This window comes from Battus philenor, unplaced genomic scaffold, assembly GCF_028537555.1.
Source record: "Battus philenor isolate CCGP_79_NKW_IND1 unplaced genomic scaffold, ilBatPhil1.0.hap1 SCAF_15, whole genome shotgun sequence".
Lineage (NCBI taxonomy): Eukaryota > Metazoa > Arthropoda > Insecta > Lepidoptera > Papilionidae > Battus > Battus philenor.
The window spans coordinates 1,846,054-1,868,929 of record NW_027181677.1 but is presented as its reverse complement, the minus strand read 5'-3'; the positions used below and the strand labels follow the sequence as shown (position 1 = coordinate 1,868,929).

Here is a 22,876-nt window from a genome sequence, read left to right as displayed (position 1 = left end):
TTTTACTGCTCCGGCATTGATTTTGTATACTATATGGCAAAAGGTTGTTGATAACGAAGGTGAATATATTGTCGATTGAAAATAAAAACGTGTGAATTTAACTTAAGAAAGCGACATTACTTTCTGTTCCCCCTAATAAATTGGATATTTATAATTTTATCTCGACATTTCTGTAATAAAATGGTAAGGCAAAATTTATTTGGTAATTTGTTAAAAGCACCTATTAACGCGGTATGAAAAATCGATATTAACTACCGATGCATATTTTCGTATTTCAATACAATAATTTGCGGACAAGTTTTAAAGTCATCTATTAACCCGAGCCATGGTAGCTTAGTGGTAGAGGATTGCGAATTGCGAACTTAGGTAGCGGGTTCAATTCCCGGGATAGTCTTATAATTCACAATTTGTGCATTAATTATATAGGATTGTTACTGCTCACAAATAAGTTTTCATCATCACACTGCGATGTTATGCCCTGTAGATATCTTTGGAGGAGGCCTACACTTTGCAAGGGTGACAACACTAAAGCCTTTTAAAGTTTTTATTGTTATTATTGCTTATCTGTGTGTATGACTTACCTGGCAACATATACATATTATACTATTTTTTATTTAAATAGTTATTTTTACTAAGACGCCAAAGCTGTATCTAGTCATTGTTAAATGTAAAAATAAAACAAATTGTACATCTCATATATTGATGTAATTATTATAAATAAAAACTGTAAACATTTCAAGTTGTACTTGTAAATATATTTTGTAAAAAAAGATTTCATTTTTATTTTTTAAATTATAATATAAATAAATATTAATATTAACAACATTCCTTATATTCAACATTAAACAACTGAAAATTATTGTAAGTAATAAAATATAATAGTGTTAAAAATATATTTAAAATTTTTATTGTAAATATACACACAATTAAAATCAAAATATTTAAACTGCCATATATACTAGACAATAATTTTGTTTTATAAGGTGGCGCAAAAGTAATGTCAAAATATGAACGCGCCTTCATTTTTACAAAAGGCGCCAAATGTCACTGGGTTTTGTTATTAGGCGCCATTTGTAAAAATTAAGTCGCGTTCACCTTATGACATTATTTTTGCACCACCTGTTGTAACATATTGTTAAATTCACTATTTCTTCATATTTAAAACCTATTTGAACTTATATTATATTAGATGTCCCATCACACTTTGTACTGACAGAAATTATAATCATGTGTATACCAATAGAAAATATAAATTACTGTAAAAATTTTTTTTTTTGCTGTATAACATTTTTTTCAATATAAATAATTTATGGATGTAATATAATATATATATATACACAGAACAGACACACCTATATATATATATATATATATATATATATATATATAGGTGTCTCACCTATATATATATATATATATATATATACCTACTATATAATACCCTACTATATAATACCTATATATATATACCTATATATATATATATCCTATATATATATAGCCTGCGAGTGAATAAAATCGCCTGGCTTTTTGAACCACTCACTCACGCGGGTGGCCGCGGCTTGGAGGAGACGCGAAATTAACGAGCTCGTTCTACCAGAGATGTAGAGTGCAGTCCTCGAATTGAACTTTGCTATCTCTCGGTATATCCCTAACGAAAAGCGAAGAGTAGCTGAGAGAGACAGAATCTCTGAGGGACACACCTGCTCGAAAGGGGTAGGGCGTAGAAAGGGTGCCTTCTACTCGATAGCGGAAAGTGCGGTTCGACAAGAAATATATAAATAAAAAAGAGAATTCCCCCATAAATTGATTTATCACGATATCTCTGACTTAGAGATTTAAAATTTGATAGGAATATTCCTCGTGCCTGGTAGAATTCAGCTAAGAACGGATTGTACAAAATTACACTCGCAAGGAGTTGAGGAAGTAGATCATTAAAAAGCATTTCATTCTATAGCTCCTTTAGTTATAAAACTTGGCATCACATTTTTAAATATATTTAAAATTATTTAGTAGGAATTATATGAATTTACACCCAAAAGATTGACACGTGACACAAAGAAAATATAAATAATATGTATATATAATAACTTAGTCTCTAAGTAAATTCATTTAACTTGTCGAGTATTTTTAGTAGATTTTTCCTGTACCGAATATTTTTGCGACATAAAACAATTTTAAAGCTTATATTTTCATACTATTTTACCTTTTATATACATAGTTATCGTCCCTATAACACGATGATTTTATAGTTTTCATATAACGCGATTTCATTTCCCTCATATTAGAATTGTTCACTTTCTATAACGGAGATTTTACCACATATTTCTGTAATGTGAAATTAATATTAATTTTTGACGTTCATAATTAACTTTGCACGAGTACACTTTTAGTTTAACGAAGCGTAAAGGCGAATTATTTGTACGTTACGCGTTGTACGAGGTTCACACGAGAGCGTTATATGAGAATATACGAACGACGTTTCTCTATACCGCTGAACTAAGATCCCGTGTTATAGATGGGATAACAGTATATTCAATTGAAAAGAATCCATCACTACTGCAGGAACTGTATTTGTAATAAAAATAATAAAAAATATTCCCTTTTTATATTAAAACTTGCTTATAACAATTATTCGATTTACGTTATCCTTTATTACGTAACCCATCAATATCGATATCAAAACAATCCAATTAATAATGATTTGAATATAACAAATAATGATACAGTTCAATGATTAATGATTTATTACAATCTGTACAGGTTGCATCGAGTAACGGCAGTGTAAAAATATATGAAATTACAATTTCGCTTATGATTTTTACGATAAATTTGTGTAAATTTATGGAGGTGACTTATCACCTGCAGTGGGCGTCTAATGGTAATATGATTTTAGCGTGATGTATTTATTTCAATATAGTATATATAGTACTTAATAAAAGGCTTAGAAATATCTTTTAGTCCAATATCCCTCAGTGCAAGTCGAAGGTTTACAACCAATGTGAGTTACCGGTGATATGAAATGTGGCCTGCCACTTTGGACTTCACTGGCAAGCTCACAGACTCGACAGACCATGGAAAGGGCTATACTTGGGATTTAGATACTCATAGAACAGATGTAGTTGACATAACCAATCGAAGCAGTGGGCAGGCAACATAGCTTGAAACGTGGCCACTGGGATCCCAAGGTACAAGGGCAGAATAGAATCTCAACCCACAAGGTGGACATAAGAACTTCCCAACTTCTCCCAACCTATTCTTATGGAAAACAATATGGGAGACTGTTCAGCAGTGGACGCCCATCTACTGAAATTATAACCAAATGGCCCTACATTTGTGAACTCTACTATTAGATATAACACAGATCATCTAGTCTTTGGATTTATTTCACTCGATATAATATAAAAATATAAATAATATAAAAGGCCATTAATGAAAATATTTAAGAAAATTCGTAAAACAAACTCACAACATCGTTATATTATAAATGTCAGTCCAGATGTAATACCAGTGTATATCATTGTGTGTTGCCAACTTAATATGCACTGTGTGTACTAGGCGTTGGTATGTTGGTAGAAATGGTAGGATTGATTACGTAATAACAGTAGGAGCCTCGCGACCGGTGTAGCGTTGCAGTTGAGAGATGGCCAGCGCGACATCTATGAGCGGCTTCAACATCACTTGCGCGTCTCCATTTACTTCCTTGGCTTCGTATGAATCTATGTAAAGCCTGGAAATTGATTTATATTCGATTATACGTGTAAAAGTGACGCCAATGCAAGGCATAGGTCTCACTGCGACTACCTACGATCTTAAACATATAGTCGACCCAGTGCTGGGCATGCCCAGGCCACGTTTACTGGCCCGTGGTCGCCACTCGAGTTACATAAGCTAATTAATAACAGATTTAATGTATGGTACAGTCTATTCTACATATTGTAAGAACAAACATTTTCAAAATCGGGATTACTATATATTAAGGTCAATTATTATTTATCTATCGCTTTAAACTTGATGCTAAAGTTATTAGGGTGTAATATTCCAATTAAAAATATATATAAGTGTTAAATTTCATAGAGATCACTTAAGAGAGAGAGAGCAATTAAAAAAAAATTTAACTGACAAATGTAGTATACATTCACTCCCTTTAAAGCTTTTACACCTATAACCAATCACCCTGTATATTACATCTGTCAAATCATATTAAGGCTGCTCTCTCTTCGAGAAGCCTTTTTACCAACAGTGTTAAATTATATGTAGTAATTGAACAACTGATATAATGTCCTATAAATTAACGTCAAGCCGAAATCCAATTATACGGTAGTGGCTAGTACCAGAAAACTAAAAACAAAAACTAAAATAGGAAAGTAAATTTAACTGACTTACTTTTCTATCATAGAACATCACAATGTGCAGAGTTAGTTTACTAATAACAATTATATAAAAAAATCACATGAAAAACATTTTTTAAACATAATTTTTCACTACCTACAGATTTCGGTTTGACGTTGATTTATGGGACATCATATCAGATGTTCGATTGTTTATTATAATATAACACTGTTAGTAAAATTGTTCTCAAAGAAAAAGCACATTATAGTCTGACAGACGTAATATACAGGATGACTGGTTTTTAAAATTGTGTTAAAAATTTATTGCATTTTTTTACGTAATCCCTGCGTTATCTCTGTATATACTTTGTTAGTACATGTGACTATTGCGTGAAGTCAGGGGATGTTTCGTCTCTTTTTTTCCTATGAAAACAGCTTCTGTCTCACCTGACTGTGGCGCCGGCGCTGCCCGTGCCGCTGAGACGTAACACGATACGTGAACCATCCTCGAAGATTATGCGGAGACCCTGGAATAACCAGAATTTAGAGTATATTGTCATTGTTTAACCGATATACGATATCAATTAAGAATATAGTAAAAAACTGAGCAATTGGCTCGGCTTATGGCGGACAGTTCCACTACGGCGGACTGTCCTGTCCGCGACGGCAACATGCGCGCCCTAGCGCATTGACGTAAGCCAGCCCGGATCCCCGGTCTCTCGGCGCGCGCGTCTCACCGCAATCTGGGTTCAGCCGCACATCAGCGCACACGCAAGCACGCAGTAATAAACTCTCGCTCCGACGCGCCTACCTTGGTATAGTGGTTGTGTGAACAATATATTAGGATTTTCTCAATAGCATCCGTTTATCTCATTTCACCACCACAGGCTCATTAATATATTCATATTCATAGTTTAATCAGAAATCCAATTTGGATCATTTAAATCAAAGCTTTCAAGATTTTTTTCTTATGAACCACTTTTAAAATTTAACTGGTTTCGGTGGGTCTGTTGCTACATTTCTACCATTTTCCCAAAACACAGATAGATGCAGGGGCGGCTTTAGGTCGTGTAGCGCCTGTGTGCCATGAAACCCTGGCGCCCCCTTGGCCTAAACCCCTTAAGCCCCTAAACCTAACGCCCCTAACCCTAAACCCCTTAAGCCGCCTCTGGATAGCAGTCATTGTTTTAATTTTTCACTTTTGCAAATCAATTGATTTTCACGGGCCCCTAACAAAGTGCATGTGCCCCCATTTTTTTGTCACGCCAACGTAAACAGACTCCCCTCAAGTCTCCCGTGGACCCCTTCGAATCCATCTGAATCACTTTAGGAAATAAGGATTTATAGTGACCACTTTTAAACAAATGTCAATTCTTTATTTATTCTTCCAAATAAATATCATCATCTTCAAAGTCATCCCCATCAGATAAAACGCACTTTTGTCAATGCTTTTTTGAGTCCTCAATACAGACCTTCCAGACCTTATTCCTGGTTTGCCAAGATCCACACTTAATCTCCAGTAATCACCTTGCCCACGGCTTCACATTATGTCTAATCAAATGTGATTAACACATTCTTACCTAATCAAACAAATTCTTCTCCGTTAAATTGTGTGGAACCTACACACTGTTTTAACGCAAGAGATTTAATGTCATTTCTAACAGTTGCATGATGAATCCCAAACTATTCTACAATTTCTCGGATGATGTCTCGATTTTTTTTATTTACAAAAACAATTACCTGCCTATTTAAAATACAACAGAAGTTTCCGAATTAATTTGATACATGTCAAAGAGGTTTATCTTAGCGATGGGAACATCATAAGGGTGAATTAAAAACGTTACCTGTTTCATAGCGACGCTTTGGTCGATGGGGTCCATGTAGGAGAAATTATCAGCCAGTTTGACCACGTACGATTTGCCACCCGCCTCGTGGGTGGATCCAACGAAACCAGCTGAGCTCATCTTCTGTTCCAACGCCTTCATCATCTCGCCGCACGGCTCACTGGCGCATTCCTCGTAGTCATATCTAGAAAAAAAATATATAGATAAACAATAAGTGACTTATTAGATGCCTTATTATAGAAAGGACTACGCTATCCAAGAATGTTCATTCATAACACTCAATTTTCAATTGCATTTAAATAATTTACTCCTTAATCAATCACCCACTTCCAAATCAGTTTACCATTTACATATCACTACAGTCATTCACTTCCAAATTGATCATTCACTCACAAAACAGTCATTCACTTCCAAATCAACTGTCGACTTTCAAATTAATAATTTACTCTCAAGTCAGTCGTTCACTCCTAATCAATTATTCACTTTCAAATTAATTGATCGCTCACAAGTCAGTCATTCACTCAGAAGTCAATCGTTCATTCACAATCAATCGGTTACCCACAAACCAATCATTCAATTTTCTATTAATAGCTTACTCTCAAATCAATCAAACACAGTCAAATTAATTGTTCACTGGTAATCGTTCAATGTTAACTCATTCATTCAATCTCAATTTACAAAATACTTTGATATCGTTATGCAAAAAAAAAGGCGCTATGGAGAGACTTGTTAAACAGAGAAAGACTTGAGATCCAAAGTAAATCATAACGTAACCTGCATATGGAGAAGAATAGAAGGTAAAGGACTGTAATTATGATTTTGACTATGATTAAATATGTAAAAGTGACAAATAGTCAGTTTATTATTTAAAGTACGAGAAACTAATCTTAATTTAACTAGTAAAATAAGTATTAAAGTAGTTCATGTCTCTCAAGATACCTGGTAAAGTAATTCCTGCCGTACTGCGACCAGTGTGCCTCGAGGGTCTCCTGCACGGAGCGGCCAGTGGTAGCCAGGACAGAGAGCCACGCTAGCACTGCCCAGATGCCGTCCTTCTCGCGGACGTGATCAGAACCAGTTCCGAAGCTCTCTTCGCCGCAGAGGGACAGCCTCCCCGCATCCATTAGATTACCGAAATACTTCCAACCTGGTATTACAGATGAAATTAATACTAATTATTTTTGCCTGTTTGTCCATCTTGTCTTAGTGTAAGAATGAATGAAACCTTAGATTTCCAAACCTTTTATACATACAAAGTATACATTTTAAAAAACTGTGAGCAATATTTAATGTTTCCTTAATGGTAGTTAGAAATTGTGTTGATTTAGCTGTTGATGTAGCGATTTTTCTTACGCAAAGTTTATGTCGACCTGTAAAACGCGTGAAATTCATAATGAACTGTCAAACGCGAATAGTTTACAACAAACTGTCAAATGCGCGTAGTTGGTAACGAGCTGTCAAATACGCGAAGTTGGTAGCGAACTGTCAAATGCGCGAAGTTGGTAGCGAACTGTCAAATGCGCGAAGTTGGTAGCGAACTGTCAAATGCGCGAAGTTGATGATTGTTGTGATGTCTATATCTGATTTATGCTTATAAAAGAAACATTTATGGTTGTGCAACAAACCGGTGGGTACTTCGAACATCTCCTTTCCCTTCTTCAGAGCCACGCGGTCGACGGCTGCGGCGGTGGGCATGCTGCGTGCAAACCCTCGCACACCAGCTCCACGCTTGAAGTACGGGATGCACTCAATATTGTCCGCCAATACGGCCAGCGAGTCCGATGGGGTCACGAAGAATGCCTTGCGTCCTATTATCATGTTTCTATCACCTGTAAACAAGATGTAATGGTATTCATCATCACGTGTATCATCAGGCATACGCCCCTCACAAAGATCGCGACGACGACTAGTATTGTGCAGCCCGCATATAGACACTTCTAATAATAAAATTGTCAATTGTCACTTCTAATATTAAATTTAATATTTATTCGTTGTATCAGAAGCTTGTTTTAATCACCAAAATTATTATAGAAATGGCGGTAAAGCAAGTAATAAATAATTTTAATTTTCGAATTATTTATTAATCATCATTCGTAACTTTTTCTGAATGGGATCTCTTTTCCACCAGCACCATGAAGTTCAGGACAGTGTAATTTCCTTTCTGTGATATACCGTTTTTTTATTTATATTTTAGGGAGACCGGAAAATAATGTTTCTTTCTTAAGTTAAATTCACACGACTACATTTTTAACAAGCTTTTATTTCTAGTCAACAATATATTCACCTTCGTTATCAACAACCTTTTGCCATCTAGTATACAAAATCAATGCCGGAGCGGTAAAAATCAAATGGTTTTTCTGTAAAATATGTCGACAGAAGCGACATTACTTTTGTGTCCCCCTAATACATGTCAGACATGTATACATGGTGATTGGTAACAGGTATAAAAGTTTTAAAGGGATGAATATATAGCTCATTTGTCACTAAAAAACTTTTACATCTATTTCCAATCACCGTGTATAAAGTGATCACTCTAACTTACGTTACATTAACTTAGTTTTTCTATAGGAATAGGACAGTCCAATAACTTCTTGCAGTATAAAGTCTGCAGAAAATTGTTAATCAGAATTTTGAGAACGCATTTGTTACTATATTATCATTACATTCAAAAAGGGGAATTCCACAGAAATAAAACTGTTCATTTACATCGGTATAAATAAGGTTGAATGAATATACACACTCTTATTTCATACTTTCTCTTGTTATTACCTTCAAAACTTAGCGGCCCTAGAAAAAATCCCATATATTAATTTTCAAACCATTGACTTTTGTAGTGTGTACTTTACATTAATTAACAGCAAAAAATCTATACATTCACACTTTTAAAACTTCTAAACGTATAACCAAACACTCTGTATATTCTAAAACTCACCATCTCCATCGAAGGCTGCTCCAAAGTCATAATCACCGTTGCTGACTTCTTTGACCAGGTCCGCTGCGTACGTGAGGTTAGGGTCTGGATGTGCGCCTCCGAAGTCTTCCAACGGCACCACTCTTCTTACACTTGCTTCTGAAGCGCCCAGCTCGGTGATGAAAATCTCCTTTACGTATGGACCAGTGACTGCAACCAAATATTTCAAAATTAGTAATAAAAAATAACTCGATGATACATGTGGTGTGATGATAATATTGGAGGAGAAGGCAACGGGAAACCACCACACATATAATCATTGCCCTGATCACCGACCTTCGTAAGATGACACTTTAAGAAGTAGTTTTGGTTAGTAAACTTGGCTATATTTATTTGAATTGCTTGACTACAAGTCATCACGAAGAATGAGAGTGGCAGTAGTCTGTCTCACTCGCTCCTATAGCGCGCTCACTCTTACACTAGACTGCGCATGGGTTCTACACCTCACGGTGTATTAATTAACTAGAATTAGGGTACAGGTATTGATTCGAATCGGAAAGGTGTTCGGAAATGTACAATATACCTGGTGAAATTAATTTTTAACAATTAATCTTAAAGCTCCTTATGTTCCAAAGACGCCCTTATCTAAGAGCCCAGAACAAACTTAGACGGTTTATACCAAGATGTTATGCTATATAATAAAGAGCGACAATACTGAAGTAGAGTAAGAAGAAGACTCGGAATGGAAGTCTTGATATAGAAATAAAGAAAAATTGTAATACAAAATTGTATTATACACAGTATCAAAGGTAAATAAAAATAAATAACAAAAATAAAGTGGCGAAGAATAGAAGATCAAATGAATGATGAAAGAAAGAAGAATGAACTGTGATGGACGAGAGAGAGAGAGAGAGAAAAAGTGTATTAAAAGAAAAAGAAGGGAAACGAAAGGACTGCAAAAACAAAAGCCAATAAAAAAATTGATGATGAATGATTTCTTTTGTGGTCACTTTTAAAATTTTTAATACAGTAATAGAATACATTCCCAAGCTTTAATATCGTTTAAGGCTTTACACTACAATAGAATATATTGTTATTAATATAATTAACAATTATATACTAGTTATTGTAGTCGCCACACTTGAACCTACATACCACACACTTCAAGCATAGAGAAAAATCATTTTGTTAACACTTTGTTTATAGAAATCCTAGAAGTCTTGTCAATGGTATCACCATATTTAAAATACACAGTTCATATTTAAAATACACAAATTTTAAAAAAGAACACACAACTTACCTCCACTCATAGAGTCTATAAGCACTTTAAAAGGTTTCTTCTGCTCGGAGCCAAGGATGAGAGACTTAATTTTCGGGAAATCAAATATTTCCTTCATATAATCCACATAATCACGCACTGAGTCTATTACCTCCACCACGAATTCATGGTCATCCACCTGAAGAAGAATTGAGAATTGAAATGAATATAGCATATTACTATTCCTCTTTAATTATTTTATTTCAAACCTGTTAAAGCGGAGAAAGAAAACTTAATTTGTTTTTAAATAAAATTATTAAAATAATAATATATGTTTTGTATATGTTAACTACCTGTTATTTACATGTCTACTGCTTATTATTACTATGAAACATTTACCACTACTATGGTACCATGAAGTAATATTAAATAGATAAAAAAGATGACAAAAATTGATTTGGGCTTTATTAGTAAAAGGCTAAGATCTGATTCTTATAGATAGACTAATCCAAAGATCAGATATTAGACTTTTGCTGGTTGATTTAAACTAGAAAGTAGTAAAAATTTACATATAATTTTCTTTGTTCGACTGGTTTATATGACCATCGCAAAATAGAATAGAGATAAAAAAGAGTTCATATTTACCTTAAATGTTTGGACACCAATCTTGTCCACCGGGCACACAAGGTTTGGTACAATCTTGTACTGGGCAATGCGAGTAGTGAGATTATAGATTTCATTGGTGGTCGCATCAGGTGCTGGTCCACCATTGCTACAGTTGAACTTGATGCCGAAGTCATTGTTGATGCCCCCTGGATTGTGTGATGCAGTCAACACTATACCACCTGTATTGGATATTTGATTTTCATTAGTCTTGTAATTTAGGAATTTTGGAATGTTGGTTGGAAACGGGGTCCTCTAAAAAATGGTTATTGAGCATATGCGGATTAATGGTGAAATTTATCAACTTAAAATAGTGACTAAATAATTACTGCACTTTGTGAGACAGGCTATGCATAGGGTAGTACTTTATAAAAATTTTTACTCATGACATTCAAATAAAAAATGATTTTAAAGTATTACTAATTATAATTTTAATTTAATCCAATTTATTGATTTGAGTATATTACTAGTCGGGAATAATTTCATACAGATAAATGAAGACCGCTGAGGTCGAAAGATTTTCGAGTGTAGTCAAGATCGCAGGGAATCACTGGATTCAGGCAGCGCAAGACTCCCAGTGACTTCCCGCTTGGTGATATTCAAGGAGGCTTAAACCTTGCGCGTCTATCGACTGACATGATGGTAAATTATAAAAAATAAATTGTTAAATTTAAAATTTAAAAAAAAACTATCTTAACCATCATTTTTTCTTTTACCAAAATGTCATTAAATTCATGTGTCTACCGATCACATATCAATCAGCCAGACTTGTCTCTAAGTTATGTATAGACACAAAACCATATACCAGTGTGGTGTGAACATTTGTGGTTAATAATATATATCATATTCATTACCACATATAATCATATTAGTTATAAATGACCTTGAGGGACTATATTATACTACATTTGCAGACAGGTTATATACACTGGGAGGAAAGTGACAGGGACAGGCATCATAATTTATGATGCCCGGTGCAATTGCAAAGTAATATAACAGTGTAGTTCTCACAGCCTATAGACGCCCACTGCAAAGCATAGGCCTCCCCCTATATATCTTTATATCCTAATATCTTTGGGGGGATATACCATAATTGCTATGCTTGGCAGGAGGATTAGCGATTGCAGTAAGGTATTATGGTACACAAAGGACGCTGCTGCCCATCATCAGGAAACTTGTTTGCGAGCAGTGGCTATCCTTTATAATTAATTCACAAATTGTGAATTATATGAGATTATATCTCCAGAATCGAACCCAGGACCTGTAATACAGTGTATTATAGGTAATTTTTTAAATACAGCAAGTAATGTTTTACTTCTAAATCAATGCAAAAGTAATCTAATCAAATTTTAAATAGAACTCAATCTATAAACCTGATAAAGTAAAGAGTAAATTATAGAAGTACAATGTATTGTACTGCCATGTAAACACATTTTTATTTAGTAACCACTAAACAATTAGTTGTGTGTTTTAAGGAATTAATGCTGTGCGGCAAACTCAATGTAGACATATTTAGTTTATTTTATATACAGGATGTTTGATTATAGGTGCAAAAGCTTTAAAGAGGTAAAATATTAGCCCATTTGTCAGAAACAAACCTATTTTGAATCACCCTTTATAAAGTAATCACTCTGAAATATGTTACATTAAGGGAAAATCTATTGAAAAGTGACACATCAATAACTTCTGGCAGTGTAAAGTGTACAGGACAAATAGTAATTGATAACAAATTCAAGTCAGACTTGTTCGATACCACTGTATCTCATGTAAAAATAATAGATATATAGATAATAAAAAAGTTTCTTTTCCGGGGCTGATTTGATAATTATAACAAAGTTACTAATGTTTCAGAGATATATTAAATAGTATTGTAAGTCTAAACTACTAATTTTCACTATTATTTTTTATTGTCTTTTATATTTGTGAAAATTTATAAATGACCTTTTTATATTTGTATTCTTTGACTATTATTTATTTTAGCTAGTAACATGTAATATATTAAAAAAATGTAATTTTAAAATAATAATTTTTAATATAGTTTCATTACATTGGTTTATGTTTATTACTTCTGAGACTATCATTTTTGGATACGGTGTAGTGTATATAAATTGACAGCAAATCAGCTCTTTCAAAGCCATTTCCAATCTCTCTGTATAGTTTAGGTTTTTTGCATGATAGTAGCAAAAGATTTTTCACTTCATTGTCATGATACAAAATAGATATTCAAAATGAATAAATATATACACTACAAAAAATAAATGAGGAAATCACTTTATAATACATAATGCAAAGTCATTATTATATGTATAAATATCTAGTCAAGTCATGATGGTGATAAAGATATTCTTGATTCAAATGAAGATAAGATTTACTTCACAAAACTATTCACATCAGATTTAATTAATGATTTTTATTTGTTAATGGTGACATATACTAAACCATACTTGGCCTTTTCAGTGCATAAGTATAGCTTCTCTCTGACAATACATATATTTCAAGTGGCAGATTAGTATGACTTTGCAACTTCAAAAAACTATGCAGAATAACTATGGGCAAGATCTATGTCTCACAATGGATATTTTATGGTTTAAAATGATGGTGATGACCATGATGATAGAAGAGACTCCATAATAGCTAATTTTGAGTGATAGAACAGGTCCACAGCTGACACCAGCCATTCCCATCTCAATTCTCCCATTAATTTTAAAACTATTGCTACAAAAAAAAACTAAATGAATTGTATGTACCCCATGATGTTCTTTCTATTACTGTAACTACAAAATTTAACTATTCTATCAATTGTTCTCTTCGGTGTTACTAGGAGTAACCCTTAAACTAGGTACAAAAATCTTGACCACAGTGAAAAAAATAGCTCATTTAGACATATCACTTGCTCTTGTAATGCACTACACCTAACTTTAACCATCTAGACAAAAATTTAGTGATTTTTAAATGATTTTCTGGAGTTAACTACTATTTCTACTTTAAATATAATTTTGACTTTACCGTAAAAACAAAAAGGTAACATTAATAAAAATACTTGCCTAAAGTTTTATATTTTCGTATTATACAAGAAACAGCAGGCGTAGAGAGAATTCCATTTTGGCCTACAAGTAATTTGGCTACCTGTGAAAAATAGCAAAATTTAATAACATCTTTTCTTTTTTGCTTATCTTAAATTTTTGATTTATAGTTTAATGAAAAAAAAAACTTTCTGAAAATTGGTGTAAATATTGATAAAATAATAGATAACTACAAAAATCAAGTGTATCTTTTTAATATTCTATTCATTTTTATATGACATTATTCATTCTCTTTTAATAAGCAGATTGCACACATTTACCTACCTAGTAAGACTAAAAAAGGAGACAGAACTTAGAATAATTCTTATTATAAATTATAGTATTTTAATGAAATATACTTACTCCGTTCCCGGCGCAAATCTTAACAATTTTATCAACTACCTCCTTAACGAGGTATCTTCCGTCACCACCGACAACCAAGGTACACCCGACCAATGACTCCTTATTCGCGTCCAAGATACTCTGAATAAAATTCTCTGTATAATTTTCTTGAAGGAAAACCTTCACTTTTTTTCTCAGGCCGCTAGTACCCGGCTTTTGCCCTTCGTAAGGTTTAGTATTTACTGTAACCACGTTCAACATTTTTTATAAGTGAAGGAATCTTCCAGAGAAACGAGTTATCTGTTTGACACTCGCAATTATTATAATATTATGATAACGTACGAGGTCAAATATTTGAACCTGAACCGCAAAAAGTTACATGATAGAACTGTCAATGCAATGTCAAAGAAGGTCGAGAAAACAAAACGTTTCGTTTTACGTAGTACATTCTGTGTAAACCTAAATGTCAATTTGAACAAAAAAGGTTTTAAGGACCAAAAATTCATCATAGGTGTGATATGATGAATGAATGCTTCGTTTTCGTTTCGTCGTTTTTTCGTTTTTAAGCATTCAGTAAAAACAATAATATACAACTTTCACCCCCGGCACCAGCCAGGTGAACAAGAAAATATTGTACCGGATATTACCGATACCTATCGATAATAACCGAATATTTTAGAATAATTACGATACTTTATAAAATGTATTTGATTCAAAAGCGGCAAAATTATAAAATGTAAATATCGTTGTAACGCCATATTTACGAATTAGAAACGTTGAAGGTACTATTATGTGAACTTAATTCTAAAAGTAACTTTTCATTGAAATCCATGTTAAATTCGTGATTATATTATATCTTCATAATTTGATTTATCACAAATTCAAAGTATAACAAGATACATGTTCTTAGCCTGGTAATTTCCACAGCTAATGGAAAATACTTTATTTCGAGTGGTTTAGTTTCGCTGAGGCCTCGTTATATGCTTTAAACCGTCCCAAAGAGAGCTTCGACCTCATTCGACACCCTCGCTGTTCCAGCAATGCGAGATCATTCCTTGCTTTGGTTGACGATAAAAACCCTTGAAATATAACACTGTCGATTTTATATAATAAAAGAAAACTCACGATAGGTTGTTATATGTATTTATAATATTACCCAAAAAGACAAAATTATGCTTATAATTTATAACACAATAAGTAACTAATGTATTAATATGTAGGCATCTACCGAATAAAATACGAAAGCGAATCATGCAACATCAAGTGTTAAAATTAACAGATTAAATATTACAAGTTTTTGTAATCTGTTCTATTTACAAAACCTGTTTATAAATATAATATATCACAGGCGGCGTTTCAACTTACGCACAGTACAAGGGATAGACCCCCCCTCCCCCTCCCTAAGATACCTGTGGAAAGATATCATAATCGCCACACTTGACAGAAGGGTTGGCGATTACGAGTGTAGTATTATGGTACGCAGAGCACGCTGCTGTCCATCATCTGAAAACTTATTTGTGAGCAGTCGAAATCAACTGTGAATTATATAATTATTTTCCAGGAATAGATTGCTTAGATTTAAACAACATATTGTAGACGTTATACTTTTATTATTAATAATAAATAATTAATTAACTACTTTTATTTATCTGTATTTCAGCGTTTAGTAATATAATTGTCAAGTACTCCAAATGGAGTCCTGCTTACCTTCAATGGTTCAGACTAAGAAGGTTATAGCTGGTAAATCTGGTAAGCTCTAGCTAACATAGTAGAAGCTACATACCACACAATTTTTTATTTACAGGCCACGTCTGACAGTGAGCTTTGAGAGAAGTCAACGGGCTTTGAATAATCAGCCGTGAGCTTTATTCGAAAAGCGCCTTGTGAAAGTCCGCCGCAATTATTCCCGCGAGTGCATAAATAGCTAATAGATTTTGGAAGTACAAGACCTTACATTGCTATACCACACTGAACAAATACTAATTTCATACTCGCTGTCATGCAACGGGCATATATCTAATCAATTTTTGTTTAGTGTAACTTCCGTAAGCTCAATTGCACTGAAGCTATAAGTGTAATGGATGTTTCTAATTTCTTTTTATTTAATGGCTACGGATATTAAAAACACCAGATAATCACAATGTTGTATTTCTTAATAATTTGACATTCCTTTTTTTGTGGTGTATAATTTGAACTAATAGATTCTAAAACTTTTATTTCGTGGGAAAATCCTGCATGGGAGATCCTTCTACTGCGGGGGCAACAAAAGTGTTATACTGGATTCCTACCCCCTAAAACCCCACGTTCTTTGACGTCTTTTGTTAAAAGTACTGCAACGCATGCTCATACCGTAATTTCAACGGGTGTGGCTTAGCGTCTCAAGTCCTTAGGATAGAGCTGCAGTCTAAGTCCCACCAGGCCAAGATATACAAGCGGCGGATCACCCTGAATCCGTCGCCAAGGTCATATTATAGGGGTTGAAAAAGGACGTGGTATAACTACCTCCGAAGTCCTGGTCTTCGACTGGGGATGAAGAGCTCAGGTGTTTCTCTTTCTCTCTATCTATCTGCAGTTTCTTTCTGCAACATCAGTTTCTAGCAGAAGGTTATACCAAAGCTATGAGAGTCCCAAGGCTAATAGAATTATGCGAACCATATGAAATCATCATGCGAATATATTAATTTTTTTGAGATTAGGCGGAATGATCAGACAGACAAAAACTAAAAAAAATGTAATTTTTGTATGTAACGTATATTTATTTATATGTATCTAGTAAAAAGCGGTAATTTTAATAAAATTGTGTGTCTGTTTGTAACAGACACTCCGATGTTATTTATTTGTATAGATATATATGTATATACATAAGTTCGTGTTTATCTACCTGCAATAATTGTAACATCTGACCTGTAATTTGCAAACAAATGTTGCAAAACTGTATGCCGATATTAAATCATCAGTACACCAATTATCTGACGTATATATACGTTTAACATTTAGTGTTTGAAAATAACTCACTACTTTTAAGTAAAAAAAAAGACGCAACTTAAATAAGCGTCGTCGCGGGAAGTCATTAGTTGCGGGCAGCGCAACATCGGTTATCGTAGCGATATTTGACGGAGGCAGAGAGCGTCTATATGCTGAAAAGAAGAAAGAAGAATATCGTAAATATTTACATCAGAATACTTCGCGTGTGTATATAAACGAAGTAAAATAAAATCTGAACTATACAAACACAATATATAAAATAAACACAAAATATAAAAACAAATGTGTTTGTGTGTATATATATACATATATATTAATAACCGAATCATTGCGCGGGATTAAAACAGTCGAAGTACATAATAATTAAATAACGAATTAAATGTAATATTTTCTATTAAAAAAAAAAAAAAACTAGCGTCATTCTAAATGTCAATTTATCTTTTTTATAATGACAATTTAGACGACACTGCTGAACATAATGCGAAGTGTCAAGGTCAATTTCGTTTTAAACGTGCCAATAAAATTTTTACATAATTTAAAAACAATGAGACGAATTTTAAAATTAATTTATGCAGAGAAGGCCAAAAAAAGGTAAGCAGATCATAACTTAAATATGTATGCATATCACGTTTTTTTTATTATTCGTGTACCAATCGTATACTTTCCCGCCAAACGGTAGCCATAGTTGATGTTCCAAAAGGTTATCGAAGCGTTAAAAAAGCGAAATTATTGAAGCAATAAATCCTACCATTTAATTTATAAAGACGACGAAACTAAATATGATTTTATCGTAGATTTTTTATTTATATACTTGCTCAAATATTATGGTTTTATTATGTTATTTATTTTAGTGTTCTCTTCAGATAAATATTTTATAAATAATTTTTCTTATAAGCGCGTATAACTTGACCAAAAAAAATGTGAACTAACTTTATGTGGCGGAAAGTTGTACAGAAAGACGATATTATGAAACCCGCGCCACAGATTATATTACGTTGTAAAATGGCGCGAGTTGCATGCGTTAGTTACCAAATTTCTGACAGAAGTGATTTGTTATGGAAGTGAGCGCACGGTTCTTATTGTCTGTCACAGTTAGTTGAATATTGCGAGTTTTTATGACTTTTATATAAAGGAAAAGAAAAAATTATGTAAGTGAATTTTTAATTTAGTATGTAGTTTATTAAATATGTGTATTAGAAATTTAAACATGTTTATTTCACCAAAACAATTAACATGTTTAAATCGATTTTTAAATATATTTAGATCCATCTTAAAATTCAAATGAATTAATACTTTTTATTGTAGCGTATTATTTTTCTTATCTGTTGGTTCAATGACATAAATAATCAAAAGTGTTTTATAAAATATACTAATTATTATTTTTAAAATCTAAGATTCAAGTAACGTAATTAAACTAGATTTTTCAAGTTAATTGTTTATAATTGTTATAACTCTTCGATTTACTACTTATTCCGTGAAGTATGTTCTTATATGTTCAAGTACATATATCCAATTATATTTTAAATATCATAGAGGCACCGGTTTCAACGAAATAGCAAAACAGAAGCTTTGATTTCACATCTACGTATTAAAAAGCCCGTCTGCATATAAATACTGTCCATTTTAAATGGCGTTTAAGTGTAATTAAAAATTAAAACGTTTTAAATAATCTTTGGTGTCCATTTTATTAAAGAGGCATTCCTAATTAGATCTCTTAAATTGCTTTGGTATCATGTTCGATAAAATTATGTACATTTTCTTGTAAACATTACTACTATTTGTGTTCAGTACCTCATTAAAATGAAAAAAATAATTAAATTAATTAATTTAATTTTCCAATTATCAAAATGACCACCACTAACCATTATATACATATTTAGATTAGGATGTCGACGATCTCATAGAAAGTTTGGGAGGGCTGTCCATAGTGAGGCCTTTATGAGTAAGAAAAGGACCAATATATAACTACTTCCGATATGCAGCAGTAGTCGTGCAATAAAGTGCACTGCCGGCCAGTTCGCTGATAAATGCGCATGCGGCATACAATGCGAATTACACAACTACCACCGTTAAATCACTCAACACGTGGTTCACCGTTCTACAGGCCTCCTCTGGAGTAATGTTACACCGATTAGTGCCAAACACCAAGTCACTCGTCACTCGGTGTTGCCCCGAACTCACTGTTTGCCGCATGCATATATTGGTCCTTTTCTTACTTAGGATGGACTTCCGCAAAGTAACGCCTGAGTCCATTAGAGGCCTTTATGAGTTAAAGAGGATACCTCGGTTTGGACGATACATAGTATATACGATAGCTAGCATTCCGATAAACGTGTCCTTTCTTCTTTTACTTACTACTCTTTGGACAACAAATAAGCTTCTGGAAGTCGTTGCTACTAATTAATCGAATTTCAATGGCTCTACCCTTTGGAGAAGAATGTCAAGAAAAGAATCCTAACAGACGTATAGACTCATCACGATATCTCTATGACCAAAAGGCTTTAATATTTGAAATTTTAAAGAAATATTCCTGCCGAGTTGAATTCAGCTAAGAATTTAATGTAATTCTATCCACAAAAGGAGTTAAGGACGCGTTGATTAAAAACATTGTTTGAAACTATATCTCTTATAGGTATATATATATATGACAGACTTATGTGCATGTTAAAAATTACCAAGAATATATATTATGCAAATAAACCTACTAAAGGCAAATTAATAAATGAATAAATGACGCGTGTACAATTTTCATGATTCCATATTTCTTTTTTATAGCAGTTTTAATCTGTAATACAGAATATAAAAAAATGTATCAAATGTCAATTAGTTTATAAGATATTTGAATTTGAAAATCGAAGACCGATTTATGTCCACATAGTGACTTTACAAAATTGTAATCGTGTAATAAAAACATGCTATATTTAGCAGATATATAGATGTTCATTATTTCGAATAAATTAGCAATTGAATTAGCTTGCAGTAACGTTATATTAAAACGTATATAAAACTTGTCCAATCATGTTTATTTTTAGAAGACGTTGGTATGCTTTTAGCGGAATATGAGATAGATTGGAAGATATATTTTTCGAAATAGTATTATATTGGCAGATTGTTATATTAAAAAAAAACATATTAGTGATGACGGTAAACCTAACATATATAATACATAGGAAAGTGTGATCAAATGTAGTGACTTTTAAGATTGTTTATAAGTGTTATGACCCATTCAAAATTGAAAATAAATCCTTTGAGGATGACCTAAAAACCGACGAAACATGCAAAGAGTAGCAAAAGTTCGATCAAGCAAGCGAATTGAGATTTTTCCGAGGAACTAAATATCTTGTGTAGAGTCTTAAGATGTACAAAATAAGTCAATGGTATCCTCCTCCATCACGATACACCGTGCCGCACAACGCTTTTGATGCGCTAGTTTTAGGCAAAATAATATATCTGTCTGTCCAAATCCACTTTACTCTTCGGATTTAGCAGCAAACGATTTCTGACTTTCAAAAACATAAGAACAACGCTGAAAGGAAACCTTATTTTACACAATCTCCGATATTGAAAGAGATCAATTAAATCAGTTGAAGGTACTTCCAAGAGAAGTATTTCAGAAGTGATTATAATAGTTGAATCAACGTTTGGATTAGGATATCTCTAGCCAAGGACTCTTATTTGAAGGAGATTTATTTAAATTTGATGTAAATTTAATAATGTGTACGTAATAAACAATCACCGTAATTTGTGACCGTATCTCATACAGTACCCGGCAATAAATATTGCACATCGACCTTTGGAAAGAGACAATTGGCTAATTTCAGCTTCGTAGAGCGTTATCTCTGTCGCACGAAATACAACTGACAAAATGTCACATAGGTGGTGTGGGACAGAGATAGTGCTCTACGAGGCCGAAATTAGTCGATTGTCTCTTTTCAAAGGTCGATGTGCAATGTTTATCGCCGTGTATTATACATTACTTTAATGAATGTAATTTTAAAATATTTACATTTTGATAACCCGATGATAAGTATTCATTTTAAATAAACGATTTATGAATTAACGTATGTACCGATAGGCTTTACAATATATTTGGTAGATATTAAGTATACATAATATATACAGGTTATAGATAAAATATTTATGGGGTAAATATGTAAAATGATGATCTGAGAATATAGATTAAGGGAGAAAAGGTGATCTATAGAAGATGATTTGCAAACGAGGAAAGATAGAATGTAAACAACAAAAGGAAGACGCAAAAGATATTGTAAAGGAAGGAAAGAGTATGTAATTAAAATAAACCTGAAAAACTCATTGCTCTGAAGACCATAAAAATAAGATCTTATATTCAATAAAAAAGGAGTTGATGTACAGCTCACTTATCAGCACCAAGCGCTTAAATCTATTTTTAAACATCCTATATAAACTAATTACTCTGAAGTATGCATCATTAATTGAGACACGACTTGCCAATAACTTCGAGCATTACAAAGCCTGTTGGGATAGATAGTAAATAATCAATCATTTTAAATCTACTAATTTCATTTTGTTAAACGCTTTTTCTTATTATATTATTATTACATTATTTATTATCTATGGAACCGGTGATTATTAGATAGAGTGTATACATTTCAACTCTTTTGAGCTTTTACAACACTAGTAATCATTTTGTATAGAGATAATAATTTTATTTTTTGAAAGCATAGCGTTCAACCGACGAAAAAACAATTACTTATAATCCATAGTTTAATTGACATGTGTTACGAAGTTAAGACTAACAACTGAAAGGAAAGGTCAACTTAGATCAGTACCTATTAATGACAATCATTTCCTTAAAGTAGGTATTACCTGCCACACTTCTTCATGTTCATCTACATCTAGTTTCACATCCACATCTACATTTATATCTACATCTAAATATAAATACACATTCACATTTATATCTATACCTAGATTCACACCCATATCCACATTTACATCTACATCTAGATTTACATCAACATCCACATTTACATCAACAGTTATATCTACATTTAGATTTAAATCCACACCCACATTTATATCTACATCTAGATTTACATTCACATCCACTTTGACATCTACTTTTATATCTACATTTAGATTTACATCCATACCCACAATTACATTTACATTTATATCTATACCTAGATTTACATCCGTATCCGCATATCTTCATTTATATCTACATCTATAACTACATCCACACCCAAATTTACATCTACAATTATATCTACATCTAGATTTACATCAAAATTTACATCCACATCTACATTTACATCCATACCAACGGTTACATCTGAATCTATATCTATATTTTTATTATACGAGACGAAATAAGCGTGCCCCACCTACTTCCCAATATGCTATTTTAATACTTATTTATTGCTTAATTTACTTGTTATACTTTCATTAACTGTTTCATAATAAAATAATATAGTTCACCACACTTACACTCGAAG

At 32.9% G+C, this 22,876-nt stretch overlaps 2 protein-coding genes across 2 annotated transcripts in view; one reads left to right on the top strand and one right to left on the bottom strand.

The window, feature by feature from the left end:
* Window positions 1–3,530: 3,530 nt before the first annotated feature.
* On the bottom strand, window positions 3,531–14,784 carry Pgm1 (phosphoglucose mutase 1). Its single transcript, XM_068761565.1, has 10 exons — window positions 14,433–14,784; window positions 14,052–14,133; window positions 10,990–11,189; window positions 10,387–10,543; window positions 9,108–9,296; window positions 7,801–8,004; window positions 7,115–7,322; window positions 6,176–6,359; window positions 4,779–4,858; window positions 3,531–3,730 (listed from the first exon to the last, which is right to left on the bottom strand). Exons 1-10 carry the CDS (start codon window positions 14,670–14,672, stop codon window positions 3,592–3,594), a joined length of 1,683 nt encoding a protein of 560 aa, XP_068617666.1. The 5' UTR covers window positions 14,673–14,784; the 3' UTR covers window positions 3,531–3,591.
* A 3,728-nt stretch (window positions 14,785–18,512) lies between these two features.
* Window positions 18,513–22,876, top strand: part of LOC137918613 (fatty-acid amide hydrolase 2-like) — a 34,112-nt gene continuing 29,748 nt past the window's right edge. Inside the window, exon 1 of the mRNA XM_068761438.1 lies at window positions 18,513–18,544. The gene's annotated coding sequence lies outside the window, so the exon portion shown is untranslated. The remainder of the gene's footprint in view (window positions 18,545–22,876) is intronic.